We start from the raw sequence: 19738 nt of genomic DNA on the forward strand, positions 1-19738 counted from the left end.
GGCAGGGAGCAGGGGGGTTGGATAGGTGGTGGCGTCCTGGGATGCAGTTAGGGATGGGGGTCCTGGGAGGAGGCACTCAGGAGACAAGGAGTGTGGGGGGGGGTTGGATGGGTCAGGGGTCCCGGGGGGCCTGTCAGGGGGTTGGGCGCGTGGATGGGGGCGGGGCAGTCAGGGGACAGGGAGCGGGGGGGGTGGTTAGGGGCGGGGGGTCCTGGGAGTGAGAGGTCACAGGACAAGGAGCAGGGTGGGTTGGATGGGGCAGAGGTTCTGAGGGGGGCAGTCGGGGGCGGGAAGTGGAAGAGGACAAGGGCCAGGCTGTTTGGGGAGGCACAGCCTTCCCAACCCAGCCCTCCATACTGTTTCGCAACCCCCATGTGGCCCTCGGGCCAAAAAGTTTGCCCACCGCTGGTCTAGGTAATATGTGTATATGGTTATGGATATTCCTTAGATTCCACTAGGCACCTCTCACCCTATATGGCCAGATTTTCAAAGGTATTTAGGTGCCTAACGTTGCTGATAGGCATCTGTTGAAATTTCCAAAAGCACCTAAGGAGGTTAGGCACCTAACTGCCCTTGAAATAAAAATAAAAATCTTTGGAAAACCTTTGGAAAATCTAATCCATAGTAACTTTTAACATTTAAGCACTTCATGATTTGCGGCATATTTTCCTATTATCAAGTTTATGTCCATTGTGAAAGTCATTCTCAAGAATGCAGTTAGTCAAATTGCCATATAGATGATCTGCAAGGAGGCAGGAGAGCAATATTAAATGAGGGTCAGACATATCAGAACAGAGTTTTAATATGTCTGAAATGTTGCAACCTTGTGAAATGACAGATTTACAGAAAAATGAGAAGCACTTTTATACTATCCTGAAGTTCATGGTGCATGTTATATGTAATAACTTTAACTATGTTATAAAGTAACAAGCTATGAAAAGAACAAAAACAAAATAAATGTGACCATTAAATGAGTTATTGATTTTATTTCTTTTGTATTTCTTTTAGGGTATCTTGGATATACTAGTGGATTTTCCCTTGGTTGCATGGTTTTTTTCCTCATAGTGGTAAGTTCTGCTTGCTGTTTTGGTTGGATTAGAGTTGCTCCTATAGTGTCTTCAGTGTGCATTTTTATTTTAATAATAGTTTTTACAGTTTACCATGTGACACTTTATTCCAGGTTATCTACAAGAAATTTCAACTTTCCTGCCCAGTATTGGAGCCAAATGCAACATCACCTATCATATCAAATGTTAGCTCAGCACATGAAGATATGTGTCAACCAAAGTATGTTACCTTTAATTCCAAGGTATGTTTCTTTCTATGATATTTATTTTTAATTCAGATAATTTGATATCATACTCCATATTCCTAGTCAATTAGACACATCATTTAGATCCAGTCTCCGTGGGCCTTTCACAGATGCGCTGTGATGGAGAGGGCATAATGAACCTTCTCCCTCAGCTTGTGTAAGGGGCAGGTTCCATTGGACTTCAAGAAGTTGAGACTCTGCCTCTCTTTGCACCAGGCAGCAGATAGGGCCAGCTTCAAAGAGGGAATGAACTGCACTATCAATCAATACCCAGAGGTTGTAATGCCTGGGAACTCCAGCAGGCATTTGCCTCCCTGAAACAGAATGTATCCCAGTACTCCCTCTGGGACAGTGACCCTCTGCACTGCTCCTTACTATGGGCTGAGCCTAAATATCACAATCCAGCTCTTATCTATCATGATCAGACACCTCTGAGCATCCATTCTATGGCACTGAAATAATTTTCCTCCTCATGGCACGTAAAGATCAAACATTTGCCCCTCTCACACAAGAGTGTATTTGGCAGCAATAGTAGAGGATGTGAAAGTGTCTTATTCAAGGGAACAAAGCCGGTGGTAGCAGGGCCACACAGAGGATTCAGGGGACCTGGGGTCTTCGGTGGCGGGGGTCCTTCCACTCCGGGTCTTTGGGGCACTTTGCCAAAGACCCGGAGCGGAAGAAGCAGCGGCGGGTCCTTCACTCTGGGTGTGTTCGACGGCACTGAAGGACCCGCCACCGAAGTGCCGCCAAAAACTCTCATGGGGGCCCCTGTGGGGCCCAGGGCCTGGGGCAAATTGCCCCACTTCCCCCCCACATCTCCCAGCGGCCCTGGGTGGTAGCAGCAGCTACACGACTGCTGTCTCTGAACTGAGTCCAAAATATTTGCAAGAAAAATGCATAGATTGTGTCCTCACATTGAAAAGTTATTGTTCCTGATGTTTTGTTAAATACGTGTTATTTGACAGGCGCTCTGCCTTCCCTGCAAGGACTCTCAGTGTTCAGTTGAAGAGTTCAGAAAGTTGGGAGATGAAGTAATTGAAACACTGATGATTTCTTAATATGTATTTTTCCTAACTGGATTTTCTTCAATTATGTTCAAACAGACTGTTTATGCTTTGCCCACCCTTGCATTTGCATTTGTGTGCCACCCATCGGTCCTTCCAATCTACAGCGAACTTAAAGAGTAAGATGTTTTTTATTGTTTGATTGTTTAAAATGGACTGTTTAGAGTGTAAAATGTTAGTGCAGAGTTGCTCCACATCACCCTTGTAATTCAAATGAAAGATAGTTTAATAAAATCAGAAAACAAAGGAGCACTGCTTGAAGCTAGGTAAATCTGGGTTCCCTATGGGGTAACATGACATCCCAGGGGTTTTCTTTAGAATGACAGCTATTTTGAAGAGCCAAGCAGTGCAAATTATTATAGTTTACAAGATAGTCTTGTATTTCAGCTAATGCCATTGATTCCAATGTAGCAAAAAGACTGTGACAGTAACAAGTTATGCTTTTTATGTACAGGCTTTCACCCCAATGTGTTTTTAAACCACATCAAATGTAGTTAAATGATGTGACTAGCACCAATAACTTTTCTTTGTGTAAGAAAGATGAAGAGGAGCCTCCCACACCAGCCACTGTACCTCTGTCCCTAGCATAAGGGGAGCAAAGGGGCATGAGCAGGCAATAGGTGTGGTGACTTGATTTGCACTGGTGCAAGTTACAGTAGCCCCCCTGCTGCTTTAACATCCATCAAGGCTGAGCAGCCAATGATCAGGGAGCTGCAGCTGGCTCCTTGCAACTGCTCCCTCCAGCATAGCTCAGATTGAGTGGAGAATCAGGGCTGATATTTTTATACCTTAGATGAAAACATTTTTTGCCATGAAGCAAAATCTGCTCCTAAATGTCTGTGTGCCATTTTCTCTCTTTACTCTATATTAATGTCTTTGCATTAGTTCTTCAAAGCCAAAAGAGTTCAGCTCCTATTTAAGTACCTAAAAGAAGTTACTGGAATTTCAGCAATGCTCAGCCTGCTGCAGTTCCCATCCTTGTCAAAGGATCTGCTGTTTGTTGAAATTCTGGCCACTTAATAAGGTGTCTAACTGGGAGCTGTTGGGCACTTTCAGCTTCCATTGACTTCAGTGGGATTTTTGGGTGCTCAGCTCTTCTAGAAATCTGGGTGTTCTATTTTGGTATCAAAATATGGATTAAGAGCCCAACTTTAGGCACCCAGGTTTAAGCATTTCAAAATAAGTGTCAAAAATGAAATGTTTATGTTTAACCAATTTTTTTTTTAAACTACAGCAGTTCTTACCAGAGGACACAGACCATTTTTTGCAAACATTTAGGATGTTAACAGTCTGTTGTTTTACTGGTCCTTTAATTTGCACACAGAAGCAGTTCCAAGCTGACCCCTTCTCTGCTACAGAGGCTACTGCTAGGGGCCATAGCCACCCGTTGTGATTTGGGGAGGGCACTATTCACAGAATGGTCATTATGTTCCCTTGACTTAAAATCCTAGCAAAACTGGGAGGCTAGCAATGGCTTTTGGGAGACTTAGTCCCCCAGTCATTTTCCTCCTTCAATACAGCTATTGGGGATCACTGATTTAAATGAAGAAAGACACACTCTGGAGTCTCTCCGATGCTAGTTAATTTTGTTTGTGCAAAGATTTATACAGCCATTTATTATTTTTCCTTCTTTTTCCAGTCGCACACAGAAGAGAATGCAAATGGTTTCAAATACCTCATTTTTTGCCATGTTCGTTATGTACTTCATGACTGCCATTTTTGGCTATTTAACTTTCTATGGTAAGTAAGCAGTTTTTGCTGATCTAACATACCTGTCAGAAAGAATCCAGGTGAAATCAATAACATTTACCCATTGAAAAAGGAGAATCCCACTCACTTATCTTACTAGAATTTTGAAAACAATTTCCCTAAATTTTTCCATAAAGATACAAATCTCTTCTTTACCGGTGCTCTGAGTGGCTACACACAGTAGCTATATGCAGCACTTGCTAATTTAACTTCAAAAATGAAAGAGAAAGGAGCAAAGGCACAAGTTTAATGTAAACTAGTTTTATTTTGGGTAACTGGAGCTTAGCAGTGTCATATCAGTAACTTTCAGTTACTAGTTTCAATTCAGCTCAGATCAGTAATGACCTAAAGTGATTAAGTGATATCTGATTGGCTATTCAATTGCCTGTGTAAAATGAGATTGTGATCTTAGGATAGCGCTTAGTGAATAGGTGTCAAAATCATCACCACAGTAATTGGCAGCCTTATTGCTGTTCTCGGCACAGAGGCAATGGATGCGGAGACTGTACTCCCTCTGTTAGCAAGAACTGGTCCCTACCCATTCAAGTTAAATACATTGGTGATGCAGTTTAGGTCAGCTTGGAATGCTGCTGCTTGAAATACTTTCGCAGTTCTGAATACTTCAGTGTCCAAGATTTTCAACCCGCCTCCTTTCATGAACACTAATTCACTTTAAAAATACAAAAACCAAGCAAATCTTATTTTTTTTCCTTATTAAAAGGAATATGCAGAATAAATAAAAATCGGAGAACCCAGAGACCCTTACACTGGCAGGATGATTGAGAGCTAATGTTCTAAAGCAGTTTGAGTCTTGAAATTTGGTACATTTGTTCGTTACAGGCCACTAAGTCAATCAGAGGGAGATCACAGATTTGACCTGTGAGTTTTCCATAAGGGGCACCAAAAGGTCATCAGTCTTTCTTATTAGATTTCAAGTGCTCTGTCAAGCTACAGCCTTCATGTTTGTTACAGTCATTCATTATGGCAGTGGTTCTCAACCATGGGGACGCGTACCCCTGGGGGTACACAAAGGTCTTCCAGGGGGTACGTCAACTTATCTAGATATTCACCTAGTTCAGTGTTTCTTTACTTGGTGGTTGCAACCCCCAACGGGTTTGCGGGATGGGTTTAGGGGGGTCACAAGTGCAGAGCTGGCATTAGGGGATGGCAAGCACGGCAATTGCCTGGGGCCCCATACCACAGGGGCCCCCATGATACTAAGTTATAGTCTTCGGCCCTGGGCAGTGGGACTCGGGCTTCAGGTACACTGAACTGTAAGTACAGTTTTTCTATTCTAATCAATGTATTTTATAATTACATGGTAAAATGAGAAAGTCAGCAATTTGTCAGTAATAGTGTGTTGTGACACTCTTGTATTTTTATGTCTGATTTTGTAAGCAAGTAGTTTTTAAGTGAGGTGAAACTTGGGGTACACAAGACAAATCAGACTCCTGAAGGGGGTACAGTAGTCTGGAAAGGTTGGTAACCAATGCATATTTGGATATTGATGGGTAGGGGAAGCAAATTTGAAATTTTACATTTCTGTCATAGACAGATGAACTTTTGGTGACCTAACAACTTACAAAAAATATATTAGTTTCTACCATGAGGCTGTCATGGTGGATATGAAGCCTCCAATTTGCAGAAAGTAAGATAATTTGAATTCACCATTTCTGTTTAATGGATTATGCCAAGAAAACTGAGGAAGGCTGCAGGTGCCAAGACTGGTGGCCACTCATTCAACAGTTGGGCTGCTGCTAGCCAGTAAGTTTTCATAGAAAACGACAAATAAAATATTAGAATTAATGATCCAGTTCTATGGTCCTGAAGAAATAGCCACAATGGGCCAGATCTTCAGCTGGTATAAATCAGTAGATCATATTGACTTCAAGAGAGCCAGGCAGATTTACACCAGCTGCGGATCTGATTCCCCAAGACGTTTGAGAAGGCGAATAAACTCCCCAAGATTCATTTCCTGGAACTTCTTTGAAATTCCCACCTCATGTAGGAGGAGTTTGGAGTCCTGTGATGGGGTGTACAAACCCCGCTCTCAGCAACACAGGGTTAATGAGCCTAGCACACTTGCAGCCCCTCTTCCTGTTCCTCCAGAACCTCTTACTGAGCATCTGGCTGCATTTTTCCTCACATTTCCTGGTCGTGGCACACCTCATCCGTGGCCCCAGAAAGTCATGAGGCCTCCTTGTTAATCTCCTCCTGGTGCTTGCCCAAGATTTCCATCCATTATACCAGGAGGAAGAAGCTGAACAGGACTGTGCTCTGTAACTGTGGGGCCTACTTCTGATCCCTCGTATGATCATGCCTCCAGGCAGAATTCCTCTGAGCAGGGTCCACTGACTCCCTAGACACCTTTGAGGAGCAGTCGGTGTTATCTGGGGTTCTCTGTTCAGTGTCATGCTCCAGATCCCTGATTTTCAACCTATGACCTCACTCCTGCTTCTGTTTCTTTTCTTTTTTTTTTTTTTCCCCATTTGTTGTCCCCAGAAATCAATTGTGGTCTCGGCTTAGTGGTTACTCTGATTAATTGAGGGGGGGGGGGCTTTTAGTTTTGGGTGGGGCTAGACCTGCCGGCCCCAGTATTACAAATAGTATAGGGTTAATGAGCTACTGTGGACTCACTTGGCTGTGCCTGGCTTCACCTGTAGGTGATATCAGAATTGGAGGGAGGAGCTTAAAAGAGAAAAACCCAGCTGAACTGGGGGGCAGACCAATCAGGACAGCAAATCTTCAGTTTTAGCTACTGGACCAAGTTCTGGCTAAAGGCTAGAACTCCTTAGCTGATACTGCCTGGAAACCCCTCCTCAAAGGAAGGGAGGACCTGTTGTGGATCCACTTATGATGGGACTAATCTTTGACACTAGTCTGTGAGCCTACTTGGGGCCCGCTGCTTTACAGAAGATGAAGAGGACTCTGACCCCACACATGGGATGTTTCATTTGCGGTTACTTCATTTGGGTTTATTGAAAACCCTGGAAGGGTTGGACTATCTGTGGCTCAGCTGAAGGATCTGAGCCTCTTAAGACCAAACTAATGCACCAAAACTCCCAGATACCACAGAACAGATATCTGGCTGAGTGCTGGGACTGGGTCCAGGGGGCGACCTGGAGCAGGAACCCTGGAGACAAGTCCACACAGGAGGCAAATCTAACCCTACAGATTGCGTGAATCTGTGAGGAAAGGAAACCCAATTCTTTTCTACTTTACCATGTGTCTGAATATTAATAGTGTGTGGATAATGCTGCATCTGCGAGAGCTCCCCTCCCCAATGTTTGCCTGCACACTATCAGTTGTAGAATTGGGGCGTGGAAGGGCAGTATTACTTTTCTTCTTGCCCATGGATCATTATTTGAGACTGACAGGAACATGAATGAATGCCTTTTTTAAATGCACTTTTTTTTTCTGTAACCCTTTCCACCATCCTTTCATAGACCAGAATAGCATGTTTATTTTGGCCCTCTCTTTTTTAAACCAACACCACTTGTCTGTTTGCTCAAGGTGTCGCGTTATTGCCATATGTACACTACAAGAGTACAGTTACAAAAAATTAGGTGTTGCTAAAGGTCACTTGCTTGGGCTGTTATTTCATGGTCATGGTATTTCATGGTCAGGCTGAGTGGGAGACCAGAGGTACAGGGGCAGCAACCTGGGCTTGTAATGGCAGAATGTGCCTCATGTGGTATAAGCCAAGTACAAGAAGAGGCTATGCCAGCCCCCTTTTAAAATTGCACCCTCAAACTGAAGAAGTTTGGGATGATTTCAGGCTTTTTCTGTATATTGATAAGTGATTCTTGCCAGAGAGGGTTTATCCTTTAGGGTCAAATCTTTCTGACAAGCAATATTTTTGCCTTTAGGAATAGACCAGATTGCACCAAATGGCAGGTATTTTAAAACTATATATCCCCAATGAGCCCCCTGCAAGCCCTTTACCCTCCTGCCTCTCCACTTCAGATTACACTGGCTGACCACTGTTCTGTGCTATCAGTTTTTTCAGGACACCTTTCAGAAACAAAGTCTGAACACCTCCAGAAAAGGGCAAATTAATATACTTTTTTTGTGCCCAGTGCATTTGCTTCCTTTGGTTACAGTTATGTGAATTTTTTAAAGGTGCGGAAACAAACAAATGAATTCTATGTTCTTCCTGTCTGCCAGCGTGCGTACACCTGGTTCATAGCATTTCTCACTGGTTAAGGGAGATAGATGCTTTTGTGGGAGGCTTTGTTAAAATACTGTCAGTACACCAGCATATGGCACTCCCAGTGACCCATATCAGCAGCATTTAGAATGGATCACTTCCTCCAGGAGGTGGTCATTGAGGTGCAGGGGCTGTGAGTGTTGCTGAGAGAAGAGGGTAAGTTCAAGGGGGAAAATGGGGATGTTGGGGTAGCCACCAGAAGTAGCTGGATGGCAGTTTGTGTGGTTGGAGAAACCCCATGTTGCATGGGGAAAGGGTTGACCTAAAACGGGGTTTGTTCTTCAAGAGAAGATGTTCTGTTTTCTCCTAGCACTCTATTTGCTATTTGGACTTTAGTGAAACCTAATAATTTAGTATAAATTCAGCAGGGACAGTGCATGTGGTTATTTTTATATAAGTTTAAGCTGCCAAAAAATCCCCAGTAGCTATGCTATGCCTCCCTGTAGTCTTCCTGCAATGGACTTTAGCTTAGAGTTAACCTTGTGCTTTCTTGACTAGGGATGCTTTTCGGAAACAGGGCCCCAAAGAGTTAATCTTGAAAAATGGAATCACTAGAGTATGGTTTAAAACCTATTTTAACTCAAGAATGTTTCATTTCCTGCCCTTTTGTTTGTTGATACATCACTTATTGTACAAGAAGGCCCTTGTTAAGTGACGGTTTCTATAAATTAATTGCTTATTTGCAGGAACACTTACGTTATTGTCTTCTCTGCAGACAATGTGCACTCAGATCTGCTTCACAACTACCAGAGTAGAGATGACATCCTTATCCTGACAGTGCGTGTGGCTGTCATTTTTGCAGTCATTCTCACAGTGCCAGTGCTGTTTTTCACTGTAAGTATCAGGCTCCTTGCAATTTGGAAACAGCTAAGATCTGTAGTAGGTGCACTCTCCCAAAGCAAGGCTGGCTTGTGTGTGGGGCCTGGTTTCTGAATCAGTGGCAGACTACAGCGAGTACTTGATCCTGCAGTCAGTCTTTCCACATATTAAACTCCCATTGGCTTCATTGGGAGTTTGGATGGGAGAATAAGAAACTATCATACAATTAAAATAAATTATTCTCTCTTGGAACTGGAAGGTGTTAAGTCGATTTAAAATGAAAATACATAAGGGCCTTGTCCTACCCTATTGATCTCAATAGGGGCAGAATCAAGGATGAAATTCATCCAAGAACAGAGGAACCACAGAAATCCCTTTCAGTCACCCTGTTGTAGTAGGGCTCTTCATGAGAGGGTGAGATGGACTGACCATGAGGGCAACCTCCACTTCCCGGTGTGTTGCAGGGATCAAGGAGCTCTATACAACATTTGAAGAATCTGACATAGAAAGGGGCATTGTGGGCAGGCTGGGGGAGGAGTCACTGAATCTGAAATTATGCAGATCCAGTGGATTCAATACCTTCCGGCCCACATGGGTGACATTATTCCAACCGATTGTGTAGGCTGAAATGGCAGCCACAGAGTGGCTGTGTTGCAGCATTGGATGTAGGTGAATCCCATTCCTTCCCTTCGCTGTTTAATTCCACACACAAAGCCGATTACATGAGCTTTCAACCTAGCAGAACTAAAAATATACATGTCAACATACTCCCCCACCTCTGTCAAGAAATATAATCTGGGGGAAAATACACTCGTACAGACACATAGAAATCCAGTTCTCAGATTTTGAATTAAATATAATCCTTATTCCAAAGGCAGTGCATTTGAGTCCTCCAGAATCACTGGGGCATCTATGCAAATCTCATTGTCATGCACAGAGTCAATAAAAATTAGTATATGGGCTTGAACGTTGTATGCTCCTCCTAATAGAGAACTCTTCCTTTTCCTACAGGTGCGTTCTTCTTTATTTGAGCTGGCTAAAAAAACAAAATATGACTTATGTCGTCATGTTGTGGTTACTCTTGTCCTCCTGGTTATTATCAACCTGTTAGTAATTTTTATCCCCTCAATGAAGGATATTTTTGGAGTTGTAGGTACAGTATTCTGGTTTTATATAATAATAATAAATAGCTGTTGGCAGATGTGAAATTCTACAATAACTAACATATTTATTTGAATGTTACAGGAGTAACTTCTGCCAATATGTTGATTTTCATTCTTCCTTCATCGCTGTATTTAAAAATCACACATCAGGATACAGAAAAATTTACTCAGAGGATTTGGGTATGTTTTTCTGTAGATCAATTTAGTGCTTTGCGTGTTACTCATTAAAATGTATTAGGTTGAGAACAGATCTAATATGGTTGTCTGAACATAGGTGAACCTGCTGCTGTTACCCTTGTCCTCCCTCCCTCTGTCACACTCCTGTGCAGTGTTTTGTCTTAAATTAGATTGTAAGACCTTTGGTGTGGGGACTCTTACCTTCTTATGTGTTTGTACAGCACCTAGCACATTGAGGCCTTGATCTGATTGGGGCCTCAAATCTAATTGGGGGCCTTCCGGAAGTACCACAGTTTAAATAGTAATAATCCCTAGCAAGGTTCTGAGTCCCTTGAAGTTTGGTAACAAAGGAACTGCCCCCATAGCCACAACTTATTTTCCACAGCAACATATTACCTGAAAGAGCCTGCAGTGTGTCATGTTTGCAGCGCTTTACATTTGTTTTAAGGGATCACAGTCAAATTTTGGGTGCCCCCTGCAAAAGGAGCCAGCTCTTCACCGTTCGTAAGCATACAGGACTATGACAACTTGATCTCAGCAGGGCTTTACAAGTTTTTACTGAATGTCAAGGGAGGTTTGCAGTTCAGAAGATGTCACAATCCTTCCCATACTGAGATTAGAATAAAAAACTTCTTTGGTAAAGGTCAAGGATCCTGTTAATTTCCCAGCTGTGAATAGAGTCATGTAAGATTCTGAATAGTCCCTGTGGTTTGCTGAGTGCACTCAGTGCACTACCAAACCAGCCCTTCTGTTATCATGCCTTTGGTTTTGTTCATATTACAGTAGTGATTTGGATTAATTTTATTTAATTCCTCCATAATCAAGAACTTCATTTGGGCCAGGCTCGTGATTCCATAGTTATTTCTCTGCACTGGCATGCAAAAATCTTACGTAACGTATGTGGGTTAATTCATTAGCTCCATAAGATGACAATGGCTGAAATACTGTGCAAGTAAACCCTCATGGGATGACTCAGTGCATGTGCTTTATTTCATTCTGCCATGAGCCCTTTAGCTAGTTAAAGAGCAGAGGTGATAGGTACCAAAGGAGAACCCATTCAGTCCTCTTCAGATAGTCACTGAAATGAGCACTTAAGGCAGAGGTTGTGAACGGAGGATAGAGGAAAATTTCATTCTCCGTGCTTAACAAGGAATTCAGAGCTTTGTTTTCATTTGTAATTTTGAAACCCAGTATCAATTTGTAAGTCTCTGTAAGGAAAAAAGTTACCTTAGTTGAAAGACTCCTTTCCTTTTTTCTTTCAGGCTTCTCTTTTCATGGCATTGGGAATATTGTTTTCCCTCGTGAGCATTCCTTTGGTCATCTATGACTGGGTGCACTCAGGAGACAATGCTGAAGGCAACTGAAGTCAACATCATGCTGAAAAGGATACATCCCTGTTTGCTACTCATCAGAATCACAACCATTCTGTTTTGTTATCTATCCCATCCCATCTATCTATCCTGTTATGAGTTTACTCAAATCAAATCCAAATAATTAAATACTGATATAGATGGTATTTTCTTGCAGAAAATGCCCATTTTCCCCAACAGCAGTATCAGTTTCTCCAATTCCATTGAGTTATCAAATCAATGTTAAGGTTGTGTTGACTGTCTGCAAGGGTTTACATGGCTTTGCCACTTGGTTGCAATCATAATTAATTTTTACTCTTCTGGTCATGAATTAGATTGTTCTAGTACTGGTCTTAAAACTTCCGAACCCTAATATTTAGTCCTTTGGAGCAAGCACTGTATTTGTTTTTGTTTTACAAATCCAGATTCTAGAATAGTTTCCACAAATGATGTTCTCTTCTCACCATCTCTTTTTTTTTAAACCAAAACTCTACTCTTAAATTGCATACATTTGATCTGGCTTTTCATTACTATTTTGTAAACCCTTTCCCCTCATTTAGTAAGTGTAGCATTCTGGAGTGTTTACATGAAGGGCACCATGAAAGCATCAGTTGGTATTAGATAAGAGTATGTCCTACACTTTGTGCTGCTCTTCGTTTTAAAAAAAAAAAAGGTTATGGGAGCAGCCAGCCCCAATGGTTGAGCTGATAGCACATCAAACCACCATGCAGAGAGACATACTCAACCATGAGTGACCTTAGACCAAGAGGAATATCAAATAGCACTAACGCTTTTGAAACTGACCAGTAATAGACTCCCTATAGAGCACTGAACATTTGAAACCAACCAGGAGAAGGCAGAGCTGATTTCGGTGTGAAAGGAGAGGTTCAGAAATATGCATTTTCTTCCATATAAACCAATATTTACTAAATACATCTACGCTTTTCAAGAAAAAATGAAAAATTCCAGTTATATCGAAAACCACCACCTTTAGTCATACTTAATGCCTTTTCCATCCTAGGATAGTTTTGCATATACCTAAGGCTGACCTTGTAAAGAAGTTAACTTACTCTTTTAGGGTCAGCCCTCCTCCGATTGAAGTCAGTATGAGTTTTGACTCCAGTGGGAACAGGATCAGGCCCTTATGCAAAACTGGATTCTTAATTGGAATCAAGCCAGATTTTTATTTTTAACACCTCTTTAAATAGAACACTTTTTTATATTTAAAAAGCCTATTTCTGTTTCTTCAGGATCAAACAAAAATAGCTGTAAATTATTTGCAGAGGCACTCTAACTTTGCATTTATATTGTGGCATATTGTCAATTTGGAGAATGGCTCAGGTTAGAGATCTTTATCATCAAATACTGAATCATTTTTAGTACTAATGTACTGCCAGGGGGACACATTTGTTCATGTTGTATTGTTCTTGATGTGTGAATTAGAGAGAGTCTGAATTCTGCTGTCAAAATGCGTGCTAGGGATCGGAACCTTTGGCACACGGCCCGCCAGGGTAATCCCCTTGGCAGGCCGGGCTGGTTTGTTTACCTGCCGCATCCACAGGTTCGGCCAATTGCAGCTCCCACTGGCCGTGGTTTGTCGCTCCAGGCTAATGGGGGCGGCGGGAAGCAGCGTGGTCCGAGGGATGTGCCGGCTGCCACTTCCCACAGTCTCCTGGTGGGCTGCCTGCCAAAGGTTGCTGATCCCTGTCCTAGTGTAAGCAGAGTCTGAATGAGCTCTCCCCTGACATCTAGTGGTGAGCTGTGGAAAAAGACATCAGAAGCTGATCTTGTTTGCATGGACACACCCACCCTGTCTAGGTGCTCAGCATGATGGGATTGCTTGCCCAAATGATCACTTGTGGTTGGTGTTGGATCCCCAGTCTCCTTGTTTTGGGGCAAGAGTAATAAAGGGTTGTTATCCTTGTTGTGTGAACAGAGGGCAGCAGAACTGCACCTGGCATTCCCCGATGGAGGGACTCACCCTCAACTGAACAGCACTTGCTAGGCAGGGGACATTGGTTCCAAAGCCCAATGACTTGAGAGAGGATGGGTCCTGTTTAAGGGTCTTAGACACTGTTTGACCCTCCCTCCCTCTCTCCATGGTATAATAAAAGAGCTAATTTAGATTCAATTGAGAGTCTTGTTACATGCTGCAGAGCTGAAATCACTGATACCTAGGTCTAAGTATTAGATCTACTTTAGGACAGCGTCTCTGTTGTAAGACACTGCCCAGTGTGCACCAGCAGTGTGGCTCCCCAACTAACAGTTGAAGTCACTGAGAGACATCTTGGCGAGTGGCCATCAGGGTGGCTGATGGAGAGGGCTAGAGCAGAGCCCCACAGAGAGGCGCGGCAATTGACTGTTGGGGTAACAAGCAAGTGTCCGAGCAGCAAAGTGTGTAAGGTTCCTCCTTACACCACACCCCCCACTTCCACACAGCATGGGAGCTGAACTCTGCGAATGAACCGCTGAACTCTGGGGCTGCACTGGCCAAGGACAGCAACTGTGAGTGGGGTACAGAGAAGGGACGGGCACGTTAAAGGGACTTGGGTTTCTGGATTAAGAACCTGAGGTGAAAAGGACACTGCCCAATTTACTTAGGCGTGGGTCTTTTGCTCATGGTTTGTGTTTATGAACTCTAGTTGCAGTGTTTTCCCAAATTAATTCTGAGTTCCCTCCTTTTATTAAAAAGTTTTTACTGCACTCAGACTTTGTGCTTGCGAGAGGGGAAGTATTGCCTCTTAGAGGCACCCAGGGGGGTTGTGTGTAATTGTCCTAGGTCACTGGGTGGGGGCTCGAGCCAGTTTTGTGTTGTATTGTTGCAAAGGAACCACTAGATACTGAACCTGGCCCTTGCTGCTGCTGGCTCCACCTGGCAGAAGGGTTACACTAGCAATGGAACTAATGGCTAACAGGAGTCCAGGTGCACATTCAGGGGTTGAACGATGCCCTTCATAAGTTCAAGTGTACCTGCCAATTTGTGAGGACTCTCATTTTCAGTGGCAGATTCATTTTACACACACACACTCTATAACTAAGGAAAAAGACTAGGATTAGCAATTGTATGTATGGATATTATGTGTCACTATAGCTTTTTCTTTTTACAGACCTGATAGTTCAAGATATTGAACTTCCTGTGAGCTGTTGAATTGCCTTCACTCCTATTGCCTTGGCCTTACATTGCTTGAAGTCACTGGGAGTTGAGGTCACTTAGCAACTTGGCAGGAGGTGCTCAGGACCTGTAAGGTTCTAGCCCTATGGGCTAGTCTACACTACACAGTTAGGTCAACATAAGGCAGCTTATGTCGACCTAATTATGTCAGTGTACACGCTACAGCTTTGACCCGCCGATATAAGTGCCGTACTACGCTGACATAATAACTCCACCTCCACGAGAGGCATAAGGCTTATGTCGGTGTAGTTAGTGCAATGCAGTGTTTGTGTAGACACTGCATCTCTTACATTAGCTTTCTTGTCAATTTCACAATAGGAGCCCTGCTGAGAGTCAGGGTGAGAAGCCCAAGCAGCCCTGCGCCAGCTGCCAGCAGGAGGAGGGGTGAGAAGCCCCGGGTGGCTTCCCCTGGCTCCCTGTGGAGAACGTGGGGGCAAAAAGCTTTGTCCTGCTCCCAGTGAGGACTGGGGAGCAAAGAGGGGGACAGCCTGCTGGGAGCCTGTGGGGCAGCTGGGCTCCAGGCAGGGAGCTGCCAGAGGAGCTCAGAGAGCAGGCTCTCAGCTCCCCACACTGCCCCTCTTAGGTCAGCAGAAGTGCTCCTCATGAGGATGTGCACCACCAACCCAAAGAGGGTAGTGTGGATCTGCACTACCACATTAAATTACTATGGTGGCTGTAAATTGACCTAATATAGGTCGACTTTGGTTTGTAGTGTAGACACCCTAAAAGACTAACTTTAACCTGTGAAAATTTCATAGGTGACTGTGTTATCCTACAAGTACTCTGAGGTTGTCCTCCTTCCCATTCCCTTTTCGTTCTCTCTTCTACTTCTGACAGCATAGATTACTGAGTTGATGGGACTGTGACAGAGGAGATATTGAGGGGGACTTTCAAAGTCACAAATGAATTAGGTGCCCAACTCCCATTGATATTCAATGGGAGTTGGGCACTCTCCCTCTTTACTTCTTCCTCACCTGCTTTGTCCCCTTCTTCAACTTGCATACTGCAGTCTTATTGGATAAAATAAAATGAATTAGCAGGATTTATGCACTGAGTGCAATTTCCCTTAGGCATAGGACCATCATCATTTCTGTCCTGAAAGGGTGCAAGATGAGTTCAGTCCTTAAACAGGCTGTGTGCTGGCCCTGTACACAGGGTGGGGGGGAGGATTTCACTCAGACTGATTTACTGGCATCATATATATATATATAGCTATTTATGCAAAGGAATAATATGTATGTTGATGTCTGTAGTACAGACTGTGAAATAATATGCTTTTTTATTTTCTCATCAGGTTTATACATTCTTAACAGAATGCAATAGACCCTGCTGTAACTGTCAGAATCACTGTATGAGGTTATCTGTAAAATGTGCTGCTTTTATTCAGTTTGTTTGGAATAGTGAACTTGTAGCTAACAAAAGTATGAGTCCCACATTTTAGCTAGGCTTTTAAGAGCACTGTAAAATGCTATAGGAGTTCCTCTGTTAAATAAGTAGGATCCAGAGTACTGTATCTACTTAGTAGGTGGCAGCATGCTTTCCTGTTCTAGAGAGCTTGTCACTATTGTGGACACTGCAAATTCATAGACTGGTCGTGAACCTAGTTAAACTATTCTGTTATAGTTATTGGAAAGTGGTGGGAGAAGGAGGTGTGGGGGGAGTAGTTCCAAGCAGGAGTTCCTAATAAGGTTTTAGGAATAGATCATGAGCTAGTGTTATGTTGACTGACACCAGCTACAGATCTGGCCTATAAAATTCTTTACTTTTGGCTTTTGATCTTGACTAGCATTTCATTTACAGTGATCTGTCGAGAGAAATGAAGAAGTTCTCTCTCCTCCTGCCTGTTTATAAACCTAAATAAATAAATTACTATAATTTTGGACCTAGAATCTTGGAAGTAACATTGTTTTGGGATGAAGTGTACAGATGGGCCTGCACAAGACCTGTGTGCCACATAAGCCCTAATTTGAGGATGTAAGTGGGATCTTAGTGGTGCACAGCCCTTGTATTGGCCCCTTGCAGAAGGGTAATTCCTACCCTTCAGGATATCCATCCACTCCAGAAGGTTGATTTTGTGAGCTTAATAAGGATGTGTGTGTGTTCGGTTTTGACCAGGCACACATCTAAATGAAACTTTGAAAACATGTTTGGGGACAGCATGGGATTCGTCTGTACGTCTGCCTCACGACACAAAACACCATACGTATTTATGGTGCTGTACGAATAATTAATTATATATAACGGTATCTATAGCCCATCCTAAATCAGCAAAAACTAATTGCTTTAATCTTATATTAAGACTAAAGAGCATCTTGGCAAAAAGCCTTCTGATTTTGAATGACCCCAATCCAGTTCCACAATCCTAGCACTGGTATCCTTAGGACCAACCCACACAGTATGTATTCTATTCCATCAACAATACCAATAAATGGCTCTTATTTCCTGCTACCAAGAAGCTCACACAAAAGTTCCCAAGAGCACTTTGCATCAGGAAAACCTTTTTCCTATAACATATACAAAGAATGTTTTATTTGTATAAAAAAAAAGGCTTTCTGTTACAAACTGTGAAAATGGTAGCAAATTAATAAATACAGGGGGGAAATGGTCTGAACATTCACATACTGTGCATATGTTTGTTTCTAAAGAAGAATCTATGCAGTTGTGTGGTATTGTATGAAATGTTTCATTTTTATGTATCTATATTGTAAATAAATAGGATGCTGTATATTTTTGCTATTGTTTATCCCCTATGAAATAGATGTGTTAGTCACTGCGTATTAACAAAAATAGGTGTTTGTGTCCGAATTTGAACAGAAACATGAATACTTTAGCTTCTCACGTAGTAAAATGTACATCCCCTCCCCTCTACCCTTTATCATTGTTGCCTCAGTAAACTTTAAACCTAAAACTATAATTATATTGATGAATGTAGCAAGAAAATGGCTGCATTTTTTCCAATATAGTCCAATGAATTTGCTAGAATTCAGTTCTAATGCCTGTATTCGTATTTTCTCAATAGCAAATTATTCAAACAATGCTCACGATGGGTGAAATTAGTCCCTGTGCAAAGGGCCTACACAATGCCTAGTCAGCTCCTAGGTTCTTGATAGGGATCAAGTGGAACTAATATCTTGAACAGGCCTTGTGAAGGTTGCTACACCAGGTGAATTTCACTCACTGAAATAATCATGCTTTAGAAACAGGTGCTAGAGACAAAGTGATCAAGTATATTCCATGCCATGTTAACTCTGTACAATATAGTATTCAGTATTTATGAAAAATAGAAGTTGAGAAACGGGTCTAAAAATAAATATTTATTTTCCAAGCTTGCTTTGTAGCCTAGGATAAGGACAGGTCTTGAAGTAATATTTGTTTTAAACATGAGCACAAATTTGAATGAAAATGTATTAGTCACTTTTACAGAGCTTTTCAAACTGCTGCATGTTTACAGTGTTTCAGCCAAGACACAGACTGTAAAAGGTATTTTTTCATAAGGCTTGAACTTCAGATTGTTTATACTAAATCCATTTCCTAGAGTCCCTATGTAAGTTAAGGTTCACCCAGCTGCAGTACAAACACTACAGTGTGATGTACACTTGATACCAGGTAATTTCCAAGGGAGTGTTCAAATGAGTCATGACTCATGGGTGATACTTTGCTCCTGCTAACGTCACTATACTTTGTGCTGTTCATATTAAACATAAGCAAATAGATTGTTTCCCAGTTTGTGTGTAAATAAATAAAAAATAATAAGTTCTATAATCTGTTACCAATATAGTTTTTAAACATTAAAAATGTGATCTAAAAGAACTAGAATGTTACATTCATTCTTTCAAGGGGACAAATATTTATTTGTTACAATCTGTTAAACAGCATGAGCTAGCAACTCTTACTCATGTTGAGTAGTACTTATGCAAATAATCCCATTGAACTCAAGGCTTGCAGCCCTAGGTACCCAGTTGTACTAGACTCTCAGGGAATTGATAAGTGGGATTGGATAACATTTTCAAAGTCAGCTGAATCCCACTGACCTCCAATGACACCTAGGTGCTTTGAAAAAATTCTTTTTCACCTTTAAGTCACTAATATAACTATAGCTCTGGTCACAGTGAACAGTGCTTGTGGAATGAATTGGTGGCTACAATCCCACCCTCAGGCTAAAATCTTCTCCCTGAATAACTCAACTGAATGAAAGGGAACTATGTGGGGAGGTTTAAAATAAAAAGGAATCTTTTCCTAGCACCCATCCATCCACCTCAGGAGGGAGGGAAAAGGACCAGAGGAGCCATGCATTAAAAAGTTCCTTGACCAACCTCTGCCCTGTCTCCAAGCCCTCTCCGTGCACAGTAGCCCAGTGAGCCCTCATGGAGCAGGATCCCATGCAACATATATGCCTCTATTCAGCCTCTGCTAACCTATCCCCCCTTGTTTTGCAGAAATGCACCATGTCCACTTCCAGAGGGCATTCCGAATTACCATCTTTGCTCCATACATTATTGGGTAGGGGAGTGTGAATTGGTGAAACTGAAAATTTAAACAGAGGAGACATTTTCTCTGCATCTCTCTCCCACCCCTTTTCTTTCCTCATTTGGAGAAACCAGGGCAGGAACATATTCACTCTTGCTCCTCAGGTTGTAGCATAGAATCATAGAATATCAGGGTTGGAAGGGACCTCAGGAGGTCATCTAGTCCAACCCCCTGCTCAAAGCAGGACCGATCCCCA

General features: G+C 42.4%; 1 protein-coding gene across 2 annotated transcripts in view; it reads left to right on the forward strand.

Annotated features, from left to right (window-relative positions):
* The window catches only part of SLC38A1 (solute carrier family 38 member 1), a 67866-nt gene extending 49140 nt beyond the window's left edge, over positions 1-18726 (forward strand). For both annotated transcript variants that reach the window (XM_084623438.1, XM_084623439.1), the window contains 8 exons: positions 1009-1067; positions 1181-1309; positions 2416-2495; positions 4016-4116; positions 9051-9169; positions 10166-10307; positions 10400-10497; positions 11757-18726. In XM_084623438.1, coding sequence (XP_084479564.1) covers positions 1009-1067; positions 1181-1309; positions 2416-2495; positions 4016-4116; positions 9051-9169; positions 10166-10307; positions 10400-10497; positions 11757-11858 — 830 coding nt within the window. In that variant the 3' untranslated portion in view covers positions 11859-18726. The remainder of the gene's footprint in view (positions 1-1008; positions 1068-1180; positions 1310-2415; positions 2496-4015; positions 4117-9050; positions 9170-10165; positions 10308-10399; positions 10498-11756) is intronic.
* Positions 18727-19738: the final 1012 nt, after the last annotated feature.

The sequence above is a fragment of the Lepidochelys olivacea genome, assembly GCF_965140295.1.
Source record: "Lepidochelys olivacea isolate rLepOli2 genome assembly, chromosome: 1".
NCBI classification, from domain to species: Eukaryota; Metazoa; Chordata; order Testudines; family Cheloniidae; genus Lepidochelys; species Lepidochelys olivacea.